At 42.7% G+C, this 16,310-nt stretch overlaps 1 protein-coding gene and 1 long non-coding RNA gene across 8 annotated transcripts; one reads left to right on the top strand and one right to left on the bottom strand.

The window, feature by feature from the left end:
• The first annotated feature begins 257 nt into the window (after positions 1-257).
• Positions 258-4,652, top strand: LOC116886683. Of its 4 annotated transcripts, XR_004386121.1 has the most exons (3): positions 291-795; positions 2,940-4,124; positions 4,226-4,652. It is a non-coding gene; the product is annotated as an uncharacterized LOC116886683 (long non-coding RNA). The 4 variants fall into 4 exon arrangements; XR_004386122.1 differs by having other exon boundaries at positions 258-1,815; positions 2,940-4,652; XR_004386120.1 differs by having other exon boundaries at positions 273-1,867; positions 2,940-4,652.
• LOC116886680 lies at positions 2,083-13,107 on the bottom strand. 4 transcript variants are annotated; one of them, XM_032888174.1, is made up of 5 exons: positions 12,068-13,107; positions 5,438-5,598; positions 4,116-4,259; positions 3,315-3,481; positions 2,083-2,592 (listed from the first exon to the last, which is right to left on the bottom strand). In XM_032888174.1, the coding sequence occupies exons 1-5, from the start codon at positions 12,110-12,112 to the stop codon at positions 2,528-2,530; spliced, it is 582 nt and encodes a 193-aa protein (XP_032744065.1). In that variant the 5' UTR covers positions 12,113-13,107; the 3' UTR covers positions 2,083-2,527. The 4 variants fall into 4 exon arrangements, with proteins under 4 accessions (XP_032744065.1, XP_032744062.1, XP_032744066.1 ...); XM_032888171.1 differs by lacking the exon at positions 12,068-13,107 and adding an exon at positions 8,732-9,391 and having other exon boundaries at positions 5,438-5,624; XM_032888175.1 differs by lacking the exon at positions 12,068-13,107 and adding an exon at positions 6,631-7,326.
• Positions 13,108-16,310: the final 3,203 nt, after the last annotated feature.

Raw genomic sequence — 16,310 nt, forward strand, 5'->3', positions numbered from 1 at the left:
ATATTGGCTTCCCAACTTCCCCAGGGCATTAAAACCAGGGAGGATTGTTGAATTTATTCATTGTCTATTGTTATATCCCCCTTTTCATTTCTAGTTTTGTCAATTTAGGTATTGTCTCTCTGGTGTGCAGTTTGTTTGAGAAGGAGTTATCTGTCTGGTGGATCTTCTCAACAAAAAAAAAGAATAAAAAAAAAAGAATAGCCCACCATTTCAGTGCTCCCTGCAAGGTGCCATGAGACAGTAGTGACATGAGTCTGCATGCACCTCGACAGTTTTCACTAGGGACACACACACACACACACACACACACACACACACACACACACACACACTTTACTGACATGGTGCACATTCTTTGCACACAAGGAAGAAAGTGAGCAGTAATGAAAACACACCAATAATGGAATTGATGGAGGGAGCTGTGGGGAAGCTGGGGCTTAGAGTTACTTAAAGGCCCTATGCAGGCTCTCCTTTTGTTGGAGGAGAAATTTCAAGTGCAATGTGGTTCTTTATTTTCTTTCTCTAAAGCACAGAGGGCTAGGGTGGAACACAGGGCTTTGAGCATGTTCGGCAAGTACAGTCACACTGAATTAAATCCTAGGGCTGGAACCCTATTAATCTTCTACAGAATTACAGAGCAGCCTGGATGAAGACTCTCAGCTGAAAAGGTGGACATCTCAAGACAGGCACTGGACAATGGCTGACAGACTTGACTGAAGACTGGAAATGTTTTGCTATCTCATAGGAAAAGAAGGCCCCTCCTACCACACTGTACTCTAAGGACAGTTTATTCAGGTTAGGATGACATGAACTATTGTCTCATGTCACAGATGTCAGCACAAAGTATCCAAGGTATTGTATGCCAATGGTAGCATTAACAGAACAAAGCACACAGTGTCATGAAGACATAAATCATGAGTTTGTGTAGCAAGACCCAGGCCTCTTCCAGGTTCTTAGATAGTAACTGAGAACCTCAAATATGGTAGTGATGTGATAGTGTGGTGTGAATCTAGTTACAACTAGTTATTGTGACACAGATGACTCTTTTTGTGTCATGGTCAGCTTATAATGAATGACTAGACCTAAGCATGAGAATAACCAAATACTACATTGCTTCTCTAGCTGCTGAGCTTTTAAAAGCCCTGGGGTGACAGCAAGCTTTTGTGGACATTCTGGATTGGTCCTTCTGTACTTTAACTCTCTGAGTCACCTCCACTCTCAGTAAGTTAGTTCAATTCCATAAATTGGAAATCTGTCACCTGGAAAAAATACATTCTCAATACGATCCCAGATTGGCCATGGAAAAAGGGTAGCTTGAACTGTCCCACCTAGGTTCTGGGCTTGCACAGGCCTGCTCTCCAAAAGAAACCTGTGTTCACAGCTGCAGGCTACATTCACTATGGATGCTCTTGAGGTTCCTCCCTAAACTGCTTAGATTAAAATAATTTTCTTGCTAACAATCAAAAAACTATTATGCCAATCTGGCCTACAGGAAGCTAGTTTCTATTCTGTATTTTATCAGATGTGCATAATACATATGGTCATCATTGATAATAGGTGAAAGTTCTGCTCTAATATGGAAACTAAGTGATGCTGGAGGATGATCCTGACCCACAATGAGCAGTGGGAACACCAGAGCCCTGTAGGGATGCCTGGCAACCTAACACATTGAGCACGCACAGCTCAGTAAGTTACCTGTGAACACACATCTCCTGAGATCTCTCTATTTAATTGGAGGTGATCCTGTCCACCTAATACAGCACCTCATGTGGAATAACAAAAGCCACCTGCAGGAGCTGTGGTGATGACTCACAGGTTAGAGCATCTGCTGCTCTCTCAGAAGAACCACATGGACCCTAACAATTGGGTAAAGCATGTCAGTGATTACATCATAAAGTGTGTGTCGGAGACACAGCCACATTCTCCACACAAAAGACACTGTCACACTGGGTACCCCTTGGTGACTTTGAATTCACTTATTAGCCCAGGCTCCATGGAACATGCAGAGATCCATCTCTAGCTGTCAGTTCTAAGTCCACAGGAGGGGACAGAACCCTTGAGTAAGAATGATGGTCTTAAGAGTCAAGAGATAGAATTCAATTTTTATTCATAACAAATACATTTTTACAACAAAACAGGATTAAAATGAATAAAAATATTTAAAAATATTTGAAAGTGAAAAATAGTAACAAGAACATATAAATATGAAACAACAAAAAGAAAACTTCAATTAAAATCATAACAAAAATATTTCTAAACAGCACATTCTTAACGAACATTTAGAAGCACAGATGTATTGCTGTTTCTCCTCTAGCACACATAATGAAAGGCCGTCCCCCAAGTTGTCTCTCAAGTGGTGTTTTCTGAAGAAGAAAGTGAGTAAGACCTCAATCAGTCAGGCTGGCTTAGTGTTATATAAATTTAGGGTCTCTAAGAAATGACAAATTAACTCTGAGGAAGAATACTCATCCAAAAAATGTTGTTACCATTCAGGATGTTTGTCATCAGGGACTCCTGAGAAAGCAACTTATTCTTCAGGAAGCTCTCTTACTGGTGTGTGTCCAATTCCAGCTCTCTTGCACTTTCTGAGACCTGGGAGAGGAAGGCAGTTTTTCAGACACTGATTTGGTGGGGAAATGCAAGCCAGCTGTCAGAATGCTGCCTTCTACCACCTCAGTTCTATTGGACAGTCGACATGGACCTTTTAACTGATATCATTGTTGCTAACTCTGTGGGCAGGGCAAAATCTCCAGCAAGCCTCACAGTAATGTGGGCTGCCAATATGGGACCCAGACTTATACCAGTGCAAACCAAGAACAGGGCAATGGGAAGAGACCTCATTGGGTTGCAGGAAGAAAGGAGACGTCCATATGTCACCAAGGTTAAAGCCAATGACAAGTACTAATTTGACATTTGCACTTGGTTCTTATCCCGGAAAGGTGCTTCCTACACAAGAAGTCACATGACCACAGAGTGTCATTTGTCAAAGAACCAAGAACTTGTTCAAAACTCTACATAGGATCCAATCTATCACATGGATATGCAATAATGAGGTATGTTATTCATCTGTCACCATTTCTATACTGCAGCTTCAAAAAGAGCAGCAAAATATACTTGCAAAATAATTCAGTTTCTGAAAAGTGGTTAACTTCCCAGAATACTTGTGCATAGGCAGAGCAATGAACAATTCCATTACATGAGGTGGTTGGCTGGTTGTGAGTGTAAATTAGAAAGGTGGTAGGAGAAAGCAAAGATGTATCAAATTGGCAAATTTTATCAGATATTGTTAAGCTAACACAGCTGCTTGTCCCTACCTGATGATGCTGGGTCTGGACGTTGCTGGTCTTTATCTTTCTTGTTGAAGTCAACCAAATATTTCTGGTTCAGTGCACAATCAAGATGGACCTCCTTGCTCCCCTGCTTCAGTGGGACCAACTTCTTCCTACATGTGTTCTCCATCAGGAGCTGGCTGAGCAGGTTTCTGGAAATACAGTCTGCATAGTAAGATCATGCTGCCCCTTTCTCCCATTCCTACTCCCAAGTCCCACTAACTCTACCAGGTCCCAGATACCCATGAAGACTTAATAAAATGCATCTCGATACATATAAGGCTGCTGCACAAACCACAAAGAGTTAATTTGGGGAAGAATAAATTGTTTGTTTGGCCTGAGCACCAATTAGTGTCCACATCTCTCAAAAAGAACATGGATCTACAACTATCCATGAAAGCCCAATGCATGGGGGCAACATCAATTAGTAGTGGGCCAACACCCTCAAAGGAGGTCAGTAGAACCAAGAGAAGGTCATGCTAACCATGTGGTCCACGCACTGAGTGTTGTAAAACCTGGTATGACACCATAGGTCCAGGTCAGCCTAATAACCTTCTGCTGACTTCAATCAGTACTGTTCTATCTAGAGCCTTCTGAAGATGCCTAGACAATCCTGGGATGAGTAACAGTCTTTTATGGAACTGAAAACTGAGTCCTAATGACCCTGGCACACTGATGTGTAAACAGCACAAGAGATAGAATCATAGCTGAAGACCGTCCAATCCAGAACAAAGAAAGTCAGAAATGGCCATTCCACAAGTGATAGCCTTTCTGACCAGGACTTACCTAGAGAAGGTAATCTCCTTCTTCAGCTTATGGTTGCTCTCATGGATCTCAGTGTTCTCCATCTCTAAGTTGTGCAGAATTGACATGACCTCCTCCTCCATTCTCTCCAGGTCTTCATAATATGGATTTGGCCTGAAGTGTGGCCTGGCCCCAAATGATAGAATACAATGAACATCGGCATTTAGGAATATATGAACTCAGGGTGGGTCCTGTACTACCCCAGTCCTGGAAGGACACCTTCTGAATTCTACATATTGGGATCTTCTTCAGCTTCAGAAATGTGTTTTTCTGCGTCCAGGACACCAGAAGCTCGGCATCCAGATGGAGGGTTCCCTGGCTCCCTTTGTTCAATCAGGAGGAAATCTGCAGTCACGCCAGGTAAGCTATCAAGAGCCTAGGCCACACCTCTCCATGCTCCCCCACCCCAACACACCCAGAAACCTGTGATTTCTTTTTTCCTGTTTTGATAACAGACCTTATATCAACACAAAATTATAATCTGCACAAAGAATACAAATAAACAGACAAACGTGGCCACAGAGGCAAAGAACTGTGCTGTTGACAGTGGGGCTCCCAGAACAAAGCATTCACATCACCATGAAAGTGTTACAGGTAAATACTCAGGCCAAGACATAGACCCCTAGATTCCAAGTGTGGAGGGAAATATAAACATATAAAAGTTGTCCATATGCATTTGGATGTATGCACACACAGACTCACAGACTGAGACACACCCACAAAAAAGAGAAATGTAAACAGAGTCAGAGAAAGAGAAAGAGAAATATGGAAACAGAGAGCACTGTGAGAACCAGGAGAAATGCATGCACCATTGCTGTCTCAGAGGGCAAGACACACAGACAATAACAAACAGGCCTGAGCCTGAGACCTTCTAGTCAAGCATTGAGATGAACAGTGTGGGACCAGGCCCCTCAGGCTGCTGCCTGGATCTTCCAGCACTCAGTCCCCTGCCTAGCAAGTACAGAGACTCACCATAAACTCACTGCAATTACAATCTTGCAAAGCCACCAGCTGTCAAGGGCTTTCCAAATGCACACTGGGAACTCACTCTCCCTGACTTTATCCCTGAATTCTTCATTCAGACCACAAGTTCTGCTTTTCAATAAATGGAAGCAGATGAGTCCATTTTCCATCTCGCTCCTCAGGAAGGGTCAGGTTCTGAATCTCCTCTATATGGGAGGTGAGGTTTAGCACAGGGTGGTTAGGGAGGCACAGCTTTCTAGAACCCAAAACCTTAATAGGATAAGATGAAGGTGACCTTGCAGACCCAGGAATGAAACAAGAGCATTTGGAGCGATTCATACCTGTTGTTCTTGGATCTCTCTGTCAGAAACCTCAGGCGATCTCTCAGGTCATTTCTCTCCTCGGTAATGAGCTGCAGCTCTTTAATCAGCCTCTCCTTTTCCTTCTTGGCCTGATTCTTGCTTAGGTCAGTGCCAGGGGGATGATGTTTCTCTCCCAGCGTCTGTAGGTAGAAGAACACAAGTGAACCTGCATGGGGAGAATGCATAGAGTGTACATAGACCACAGTGAGGCCTAAACAGGAGAACAAGCCTGGAACCCAGTGTCACTGCTAGGCGATTGGTCTATGCTTAAGAGGCCTCCTCAGTGGATCTCAGTTCTCCCACTACTCTATAGAGACCAAGAGATGTAAGCAGCCAGGTGTTCCCTATGCCGGACATCACGTGCTTACATGTACCACGGAGATGGCTTCTCCAGGATTATCATCAGCTGAACAGGGTACAGCTTGGTTTCAGGACCCTCACCCCTGTGGTTTCAGAACTCAGATGATAAATTCACCATCCACAAAACTTGAGTGATTGGAGACACTCAGATGTCCTACCCTGATACTCTAGGCCAACAACTTTGGATTTAAAAAGCATTTCCAGGGAGGACATGGTCAACAGACTTATCAATTCCCCTATTTGAAACACCAAACGCCCCCAGAAATGCGAATAGGTTACAGGCTGAATCTTGGTCTACCCGTTCCAAATAGTTTTGGTATTTTAGAAAAATGTAACACACAACCTCTAATATATAAAGCTAACCATGACCCTGCCAGTTAGAAGAAATCAGAGGAGGTCTAAGAACATAAGGTTATTGCCTGGAGCACAATTCTCTCCCTGTTCCTACTGTCAGATATCCACTGTATTTAAAGAAGCAATGATAGTGAAATACATTGATGCCCTGTCTAAACTCAGAAAAGGTGGACCCTCCATGACTCCTGATGGTGTTATTATATCAATGTAACATAACAAATGAACTCTAAAAGTAAAGGCCAGAAATTCACAGTATAATAGCATTGGCCTTACCATATCCTGCCAGTGGGGATGGGGAAACTAAAGTTCTGAAATCCTTGACTTTAAGAAATTGTAATATTCATGGAAATTCAATTCCTTTTCAGATGCTCCAGTTGTTGTGGCCCATTGCTAGAAAGGTCAGCTTAAGCCTGCAGCCCCCCTGACAGGAAGCTCAAAATATACTGCCCAGAACTTACTCCACATTCCCCAGAAGTGCTGTCTTTGTCCATCATTACTTTGAGACGAAAGGCCAGATTCCTTCACTCTAGTCTCTCCACAATCGACGTTCCCCCTCCCAAAACGCTTGCGAAGACGGGAAAACATGTCTTAGCTTGTAACCGCCAGACTCAGACTGAGAGAAACTAGGGCACTGGTCGTCACTACAACACTGGTGACATCACAGAGGATGCCAAGAACTCTCTAGGAGACAATAGAATGTCCAAGAAGGGACAGCTGATGTCATGGGGAACAGACTTTGCCTCCCTGCTAATAATCTCCCTGTACTGAGCATAAGCAGAGGTGCCCTTTCCAGGAGACTTTCCTGGGGCAGAGCCCCTGGGAATCTCCTGCTTCCAAAGCCAAATTTTCCTCAAGGCTTGATTATAAAAAACCTTAGTAATTCCTATGCATCTAAATGAATGTTTCCTTCCATATCTTGCCCAAAAATGTCTCATCCTAACTCAAATTGTCCTCATTCACCAATGTTAGCCATTAAAACTTCCTGAGATTTCACACCAGTTTGAATATGCACTCAAAAGTTCTCTTGTCTCATTATGTACAGGTGCTTTAAATCACATCAAGAAATAGTCTGCATGGTAGGTTACAACATGGGTGTGTGTTAGGGGAACACTCATGAAGTCATGTGCTTAGCAATCGACAATTGCCAAGAAATTCCTTAGGAGAAAGAGTTGAAGTCTTTTTGGTGCTAGGAAAGTGTGGAGACCAGTTGGCAGAGGAAAGTGCAATATTGGAGCCACCAGTGAAGGGAACCTCATGCTGCTTGTGGGGTTCTCCTCTCTGCACCAATGTCACCAAAGGAGCACTGCTCACAGGCCTGAGTAAGATATACCATGAGCTTCTATCAGAAAAATAAAATAGTCAAGAGATATAGGGGGTGCACATAAACGTCTAAAATGAGGCTATAAACATCATTAAGTGGATAGAGCAAGGTCCCAGCACCTGTACACTGGGAAATGGCCACCCACCAAACACAAAAGCATCTATCATAGTAAAAAATGAATACTTTATAGAATGCACACACTAACACTGATTGATCACATCCATAGTTCAAATTTTGGGGGCAAATTCATGGCCCTAACTATCTTTCTCTCAACTTATATAGCAAAAAATAAGAAAGACAGAGAAAAGAAAAAGTCAAAACAAAAAGCTCAAGCTTCTCATATGAGGACTGCAGGAAGTGTTATATGGGAGTCAGTTCTGATTAGGCCATTTTAGATAGAACAGTGCACAGTGACCCTTATATAAAGCTTTTTGCAATATTGGAATTTTAACAAACCTCATCCAGAACATACAGAAGAGGAAAGGATGTGATCACCATGTCCTTGCTCTCTATCAGGTTATTTTTCTGCGTCCTTGATTGTCAGGCATAGAACAGCAACAATCTGAAATAGCTGGTAGACATGGGAAAAAGTGGCTAAAACTATAGTTGTGGGTTACACACCTCAACTGTCAAAGGCTAATGCTGTCCTCACAGTCCTTGGAGGCCACTCTTGTAAGCCTATGTATTGGAAAGTGGAAGGAGGTTTATCTGAGCTCAAAGTGAACCTGGCCAGCCAGGTAGAGGGCAACATGTGATACTTGAGACCCTGTCTAAAACCAGCACAGAAACCCACCCTTCATTCAAAGCATCATCTATGAATTCTTGATTATTTACCATTCTCTCCCTACCAGTCTTTCAGTCTGGAATGGTAGAAAAGAACTGGAAATGATCTTTCTATTCTCAGGACATTAATCTCTCTTTCCTTAGGTGCACATTAAGAACCCATGCAAATGGGTATGACCATCTGAACAACTTAGTATCATCTACTCAGTATATCTAGCATAATACTGTGCCTATGACAATCTCAAGCTTCCTTGAGTGTTGTTGCCCCATCAAGAAGTGTGAAGTACTGAGGCCAAACCCCAGTGATCCTTTCAAGGGGTTAGAAGAAAGCCATCAGAGAAACTCCACTTCTTTGTCCTTAGATTAAATCACATTGACACAATGTGAACCTGGTGGGCTATTTAACCATGCATCTTTCTCCCAACCCCACCTTTCTGAGTTCAGTCCATGTGAACCTGCATGGGGAGAATGCATAGAGTGTACATAGACCACAGTGAGGCCTAAACAGGAGAACAAGCCTGGAATCCAGTGTCGCTGCAAGGAGTTTGGTCTTCGCTTAAGAGACCTCCTCAGTGGTCTCAGTTCTCCCACTACTCCATAGAGACCAAGAGATGTAAGCAGCCAGGTGTTCCCTATGCCTGCCAACACACGCAATAAATGCAGTAAATTTTAATTTCTGTTCAATTGTTCAGTAACTTACTTACACTTGCATATTGCTGTGGAAGTGGTGGGGTTTCATGATCAGCATTGCATTTAATAATGCATAACCAATCATCCCTCCTAGAATGACTCTGTATATAGAGAAAGAAAATTTATTAGAATGGCTTATAGGCTGTGGTACAGCTAATTCAACAAGGAATGGAAGGTCTAAAACGCAGTAGTTACCCCTGTTGAAGCCAATCCCCCTAGCATAGCTGTAGCCATTTTGTTCCATGCCTGCCAGATAGTTCATATTCTTGCTGTAATATGTCGCCTATCATTGTTGTCTGAAAATAATTTAACTCACAGCAGGGTCAGGCATGATCACATAACTTGTGTATGTTTTTCTTATTGGTTATTTTGTTTATTTATATTTCAAATGTTAACCCCCTTTCCAGTTTCCCCTCCAAAAACCCTGCATTCCACCCCTTTCCCCAGCCCCCTCGAGGGTGCTCCCCCACCCACCCGTTCCCAAACCACTGGGAGGAAGTTGTTTATGTTGTGAGGTTTCTTAATCTTAAATTCCATAAGTATAAGCTTCATGTAGGACCAATAAAATTAAAGGTCAATATGAGGGCTGCAGAGATGGCTCCATGGTTAAGAGCACTGACTGCTCTTCCAGAGGTCCTGAGTTCAAATCCCAGCAACCACATGGTGGCTCACAACCATCTGTAATGAGACCTGATGCCCTCTTCTGGTGTGTCTGCAGACAGCTACAGTGTACTTATATGTAAATAAATAAATCTTTAAACAGATAAAAAGTCAGTATGAACCTTGGTTGTCTAAAATGGCTTGAGTCAGGGCTGACAACCAGACAGCCCTTCCAGCACCTGCCTATGAGCTCACATTTTAGTCTTTATAAACTGACATAGAAAAATGTCCAGGGTCCTAGCCTGACAAATTCTCAGCTACGTCTCTGATGATCAGTCTTAGGGTGGGCATTCAATAAACCATCCCTGTCTAAGTGAGGTCAGAGTTTGTGTGGTTTATGGGGCAACTCCTGGACCCCAACGGTTTTGTCCATAAGGCTGGATATTTCAGCTGCTCTTCAGTACATGCAGGAATCCTGAAGAAGTAGGCAAATTAATAAAGCAAACTTCCTTCTTCCATGTCCTTGATATGAGCCAGCAGAAGGTGTGGTCCAAACAACAACCAACGGATTGGGTAAAGATCTTTACCAATCCTACAACAGATAGAGGGCTTATATCCAAAATATACAAAGAACTCAAGAAGTTAGACTGCAGGGAGACAAATAACCCCATTAAAAAATGGGGCTCAGAGCTAAACAAAGAATTCACAGCTGAGGAATGCCGAATGGCTGAGAAACACCTAAAGAAACGTTCAACATCTTTAGTCATAAGGGAAATGCAAATCAAAACAACCCTGAGATTTCACCTCACACCAGTGAGAATGGCTAAGAACAAAAACTCAGGTGACAGCAAATGATGGCCAGGATGTAGAGAAAGAGGAACACTCCTCCATTGTTGGTGGGATTGCAGACTGGTACGACCATTCTGGAAATCAGTCTGGAGATTCCTCAGAAAATTGGACATTGAACTACCTGAGGACCCAGCTATACCTCTCTTGGGCATATACCTAAAAGATGCCCCAACATATAACAAAGACACGTGCTCCACTATGTTCATAGAAGCCTTATTTATAATAGCCAGAAGCTGGAAAGAACCCAGATGCCCTTCAACAGAGGAATGGATACAGAAAATGTGGTACATCTACACAATGGAATATTACTCAGCTATCAAAAACAATGACTTTATGAAATTCTTAGGCAAATGGAGGGAACTGGAAAATATCATCCTGAGTGAGGTAACCCAATCACAGAAAAACACACATGGTATGCACTCATTGATAAGTGGAAATTAGCCCAAATGCTCGAATTACCCTAGATGCACAGAACACATGAAAATCAAGAAGGATGACCAAAATGCAGATGCTTCACTCCTCCTTTAAAAGGGGAACAAGAATACCCTTGGCAGGGAATAGGGAGACAAAGTTTAGAACAGAGTCAGAAGGAACACCCATTCAGAGCCTGCCCCACATGTGGCCCATACATATACAGCCACCCAATTAGACAAGATGGATGAAGCAAAGAAGTGCAAGCCGACAGGAACTGGATGTAGATCTCTCCTGAGAGACACAGCCAGAATATGGCAAATACGTAGGCGAATGCCATCATTAAACCACTGAACTGAGACCGGGACCCCGGTTGAAGGAATCAGAGAAAGGACTGGAAGAGCTTGAAGGGGGTTAAGACCCCATATGAACAACAATTCCAACCAATCAGAGCTTCCAGGGACTAAGCCACTACCCAAAGTCTATACATGGACTGACCCTGGACCCAACTGCATACATAGCAATGAATAGCCTAGTAAGAGCACCAGTGGAAGGGGAAGCCCTTGGTCCTGCTAAGACTGAACCCCCAGTGAACTAGATTGTTGGGGGGAGGGTGACAAGGAGGGGAGGATGGGGAGGGAACACCCATAAAGAAGGGAGGGGGAGGGGATGTTTGCCGAAACCGGAAAGGGAATAACACTAAATGTATATAAGAAATACTCAAGTTAATAAAGATGAAAAAAATAAAAAAAAAGAAGGTGTGGTCCAGATTAGATGTGGGCCTTTCCATCTCAAAAGATCTGAACTAAAGATTTATCTTCTCATCTCAAAGATTTGGATTAGAAGTAGGTCTTCTTGCTTCAAATAATTTAATTAAGAAAAAAAATCCAATGGTGCTCATGCCTTTAGCCTCAGCATCCAGGAGGCAGAGGCAGGTGGATCTCTGAGTTCAAGGCCAGCCTGGACTACAAAATGAATTCCAGGACAGCCAGAGCTACACAGGGAAACCCTGTCTCAAAAAAACCAAAGAAGAGGAGGAGGACCAAGAGGAGGGGGTTGAAGAGAGGAAAAAGAAAGAGAGAGAGAGAGAGAGAGAGAGAGAGAGAGAGAGAGAGAGAGAGAGAGAGAGAGAGAGAGATCCCCCTCACAGGGCATCAAGCCATTTGGCATTAGTTAATTCCAGGTACACTCAAGTTGACAACCAAGAATAGCAATCACATTACCCGTGGTTGTGATCTCACCCTGGTAGGCTCCTGAGTAGGAGGCTGAAGCAGGAGAATTGCCATAAGTCTGATGCCAGCATGAACTACACACGTGTTCCAAGCCAAGCCAATCTCAGCTACAGTTTGAGATTCTGTCTGAAAAATATGAAAGAGAAAGAAAACATAAATTCCTAGAGCAGTGTTTCTCAACCTTCCTATGGCCTCAACCCTTTAGAACAGTTCCTCATGCTGTGGTGACCCCAACTACAAAATTATTTTGTCGCTACTTCACAACTGTAAATTTGCTACTGTAATGAATCTTTATTGTAGTGTAAACTCTCTGATAGGAGACCCTGTGTGGGTCACGACCCACAGGCTGAGGGCCTTTGCCCTAGAGGCGGTCTTGGCCTAGATTATATAGTTCATATTAAAATGGGCTCTCTCAGCGTTTGAAGGTCAAGTATATTCACTTGTAACATCAAAACTTAAAAATTCAGCTGAGCTGCTGGCTGGTACGGTCTGACATCCCCCAGAATAGCTTTGCCATTTTGTTCCATGCCTGCCAGCCATTTCATATTGTTGCTGTAACACGCCTGCCGTCACTGACGAGGAGAAGGGACTTGGCTCAAGGACGTGCTGACCACACACCTTGTTTTGTTCTGAATGTTCTGTATGCGGTTTGCTAATCTTGAGAAATTTGCACCTGAAGGAGTGGTTCCCTGAAGTGGACACAGGTGAAAGGCTAAGGCAGATGTGTGAAGGAACGTTTCACTGAAGCAGACGCAGGTAAAAGGATGTTCTGCTAAAGCACGCATGTGAAAGGACACGTGATGAAGGGTTCTGCACTAAGGACAAACATGCATTGGTCTGCCTTGCATTCTGTAGTTGAGCTGCATTTGTTGGGACTTCCTAGAACCACAGCAAAAAACCTTCTGGTGGGCTGCTGTGGTTTCTCGCTGTTTCCTTGGACTCGGGCTGATGGGCAGAGTGATGTCAGCTGAGACAGACACATGTGCTGACGCAGGACACACGCTGAGGCCAGACCCATGGAGGACACGGGATATTGAGAGGGAGTTTGGATGGAGGCTGAGCTTGGCTTGCATAGCTTGTTGGTCTGGGGTCTTTGCTGATCTCTGCTCCCCTAAGAGCTGCCCCTGACATCCCTGCTGATCCCTTCAGACCAGGATTGGCTGTTCTGGCTAGGTCATGCCACCATTACTGAGTCGTGTTTACTATCCCAACTCTACCAAACTGGACTGCCGCCGGCCATGTCCGTGAAGAGTTTGTGAGTGGTTCGAGCTGCCACTGCTGACCTGTGAACTGAACTGTTGATTTCCAGACAACGCGGACGGGAATTGATCCAGAAAAGCACCATCCAACGCAACTAACTTTCCAGACCCTTAAGTTTCCACTTCAGAACTTGTGAGCCTCACAGAGCTCACAAGAGAAACAACATGAAGGTCTTTTAGGCACCTCGGAGAAGGTAGTGGGTGTTAACTCTAGCTTGTCTAACAGTAAACTAAAGTCACTCCTAAATGGGTATCTCGATACGTCATGCTTCCAGGGACAAACTCTCACCTTTTCTCGTTGCTGTCCAGGAAATCTGACAACGTACTTCCTTGTCAGTTTGTAAAATTGGACAGACTGGGTTTCCTACGCCACAACCAGTCTCAAGTATTTGGTAGGTGGCTGAGGATCCAGGAAATCCATCCTCACAAATTCTAAGCAACTGAGCTTCTACCGTCTCTTCCCACGGGAGGCACCTGAGTCTCACATCCATGGCTGGCACAAGAACATTTGCTCTGTCCTGTTGTTAAGACCATTCAGGTTGTGCATACCCAAGACACAACCACTGTTGGTCTTACAAGGTACCAACCACCCTACCTTTAAAACGGTTAGCTAGCAAACCTATGTGAGTAGAACAACAGCCTTCGATATCATAAAAACTACAGGCACCAGAACAGATGGTGCGGTCACAGTTAAATGCTCAGCATATTGGAAAAGAAGCGACCAGTCCTTGGAATTCTCCTACATTTGCCATTAAAAACATCTGGAAAATGGAGAATGTTAACAGATGTCAAAACCATAAATAAGGTGATTCAGCCAACAGGTCCTTTACAGCCTGGAGTCCCCTTGCCCTCTTTATTACCTAAGAAATGGTCTGTTATGGTGATTGATTTGAAAGACTGCTTTTTTACTATACCTTTTACAAGAAGAGGATAAAAAAAATGGCCTTCATAGTGACCACTAATAATACTGCTCAACCTGATAAAAGGTATCGCTGAAAAGTTCTTCCACATGGAATGTTAAATAGTCCAACACTGCACCAATATTTTGTACAACAACTGTTAGGAATAATTCATAAAGTTTCCTCAACATAAAATTTACCATTATACGGAATGACATCTTACTGGTTGATTCAGGCGTAGATACCTTAGGACAAAAAATGTTTGATGAAGTAAAGAGAATTTTGCCTTGCTAAAGATTATAAATCATGCCTGAAAAATATGAAAAGGAGATCCTATCAGATATCCAGGATGTGAGACAGATTTACAGAAAATCCAACCACGGAAAGTACAAATTAGGAGAGATCAATTACAAACTCTTTTTTTCTTTTTAAGATTATTTATTTATTATATATAAGTACACTGTAGCTGTCTTAAGACACACCAGAAGAGGGCATCGGATCCCATTACAGATGGTTGTGAGCCACCATGTGGTTGCTGGGATTTGAACTCAGGACCTCTGGAAGAGCAGTTAATGGTCTTAACCACTGAGCCATATCTCTCCAGCCCCCAATTACAAACTCTTAATAATTTTCAAAAATAACTGGGAGATATTGACTGCCTGCGGCACATAATTGGATTAACTATTCAAGAGCTAAATGTTTTATTTCAGATCTTACAAGATGGTTAAGAACTTAAATAGGCCAAGAAAATTAACAGCTGAGGCTGAGAGAAAAAAATGGCTCTGGTAGAAAAGAGATTACAGGATGCACGAGTGATAGGGTCCAAACCAGGATTGTATTTTAGTTTTCTCCTTCTACTCATTCTCCCACAGGATGCAGAGAAAAGATAATATCATAGAGTGGATTTTTAGCACACAGAGAGAGTAAAAAAAAATAAAGATTTAGGGGTTGGGGATTTAGCTCAGTGGTAGAGCGCTTGCCTAGCAAGCGCAAGGCCCTGGGTTCGGTCCCCAGCTCCAAAAATAAATAAATAAATAAATTAAATAAATAAAATAAAGATTTTTATAGAAAAGCTTTCTGAATTGATTCTGAAAGGGAAAATAAGACTTCATTTTTCATTCATATTAATTTGTAGGAATAGACCCAGCAGAAATTGTGGTACCTTTTGATAATGCTAAAATTGCCTCATTGTGGGGAGAAAATGACTAATGGCAAGGAAAGAGCTTGCGGTAATTTTTTGGGGAGAGATTAACAACAAATATGCCAAAAGCAAGAGACTTCGGTTTATAAAATGAACTCATTGGATTCTCCCTCATCTAGTAAAAGAGACACCAATTTCTGGAGCCTCTACATCGATACTGATGCAAATAAATCACGAAAGGCAGGTTATAAGTCAGGGAAAATAGGTAAAGTTACTCATAGCTCTTATTATTCAGTTAGAAAAAAAAAAAAAAAAAACAGACCTGCATGACATTCTTATGGTATCATTAGATTTTCCTCAATGTCTTAATACAGTCACTGACTATCAATGTGCAGAAAGGGTTGTTTCACATTTTGAAACTGCTAAACTTATTCAGGCTAATCCAGAATTAACTATAAACTACAACAAGTAATCAGAAATTTAAAAAATCGTCCATTGTATATGACACATATCAGACCCCACACAGGGTCTACCAGGCCCTCTAGCACAAGGTAATGATGAAACTGATCGGTTCCTAATAGGAAATGTCCCAGAAGCCTCAGAATCTAATAAGAATGCCATGTTCACAGCCAAGGTTTGAAGAAAGGTTTTTCTATCACTTGGCAACAAGCCAAGGAAATTATAAGGAAATGCCCTTCTTGTTCTTTGCATATCCAAACTCCATTACCTGCAGGAAGTAACCCAAAAGGTAACCCAAAGAAATGAAATTTGGGGCTGGAATGATGGCTCAGTGGTTAAGAGCACTGACTGCTCTTCCAGAGGTCCTGAGTTCAAATCCCAGCAACCACATGGTGGCTCACAACCATCTGTAATGTGATTTGGTGCCCTCTTCTGGTGTGTCTGAAGACAGCTACACTGTACTCATATATATAATAAATAAATAAATAAATCTT

Source organism: Rattus rattus, chromosome 17 (assembly GCF_011064425.1).
Source record: "Rattus rattus isolate New Zealand chromosome 17, Rrattus_CSIRO_v1, whole genome shotgun sequence".
Lineage (NCBI taxonomy): Eukaryota > Metazoa > Chordata > Mammalia > Rodentia > Muridae > Rattus > Rattus rattus.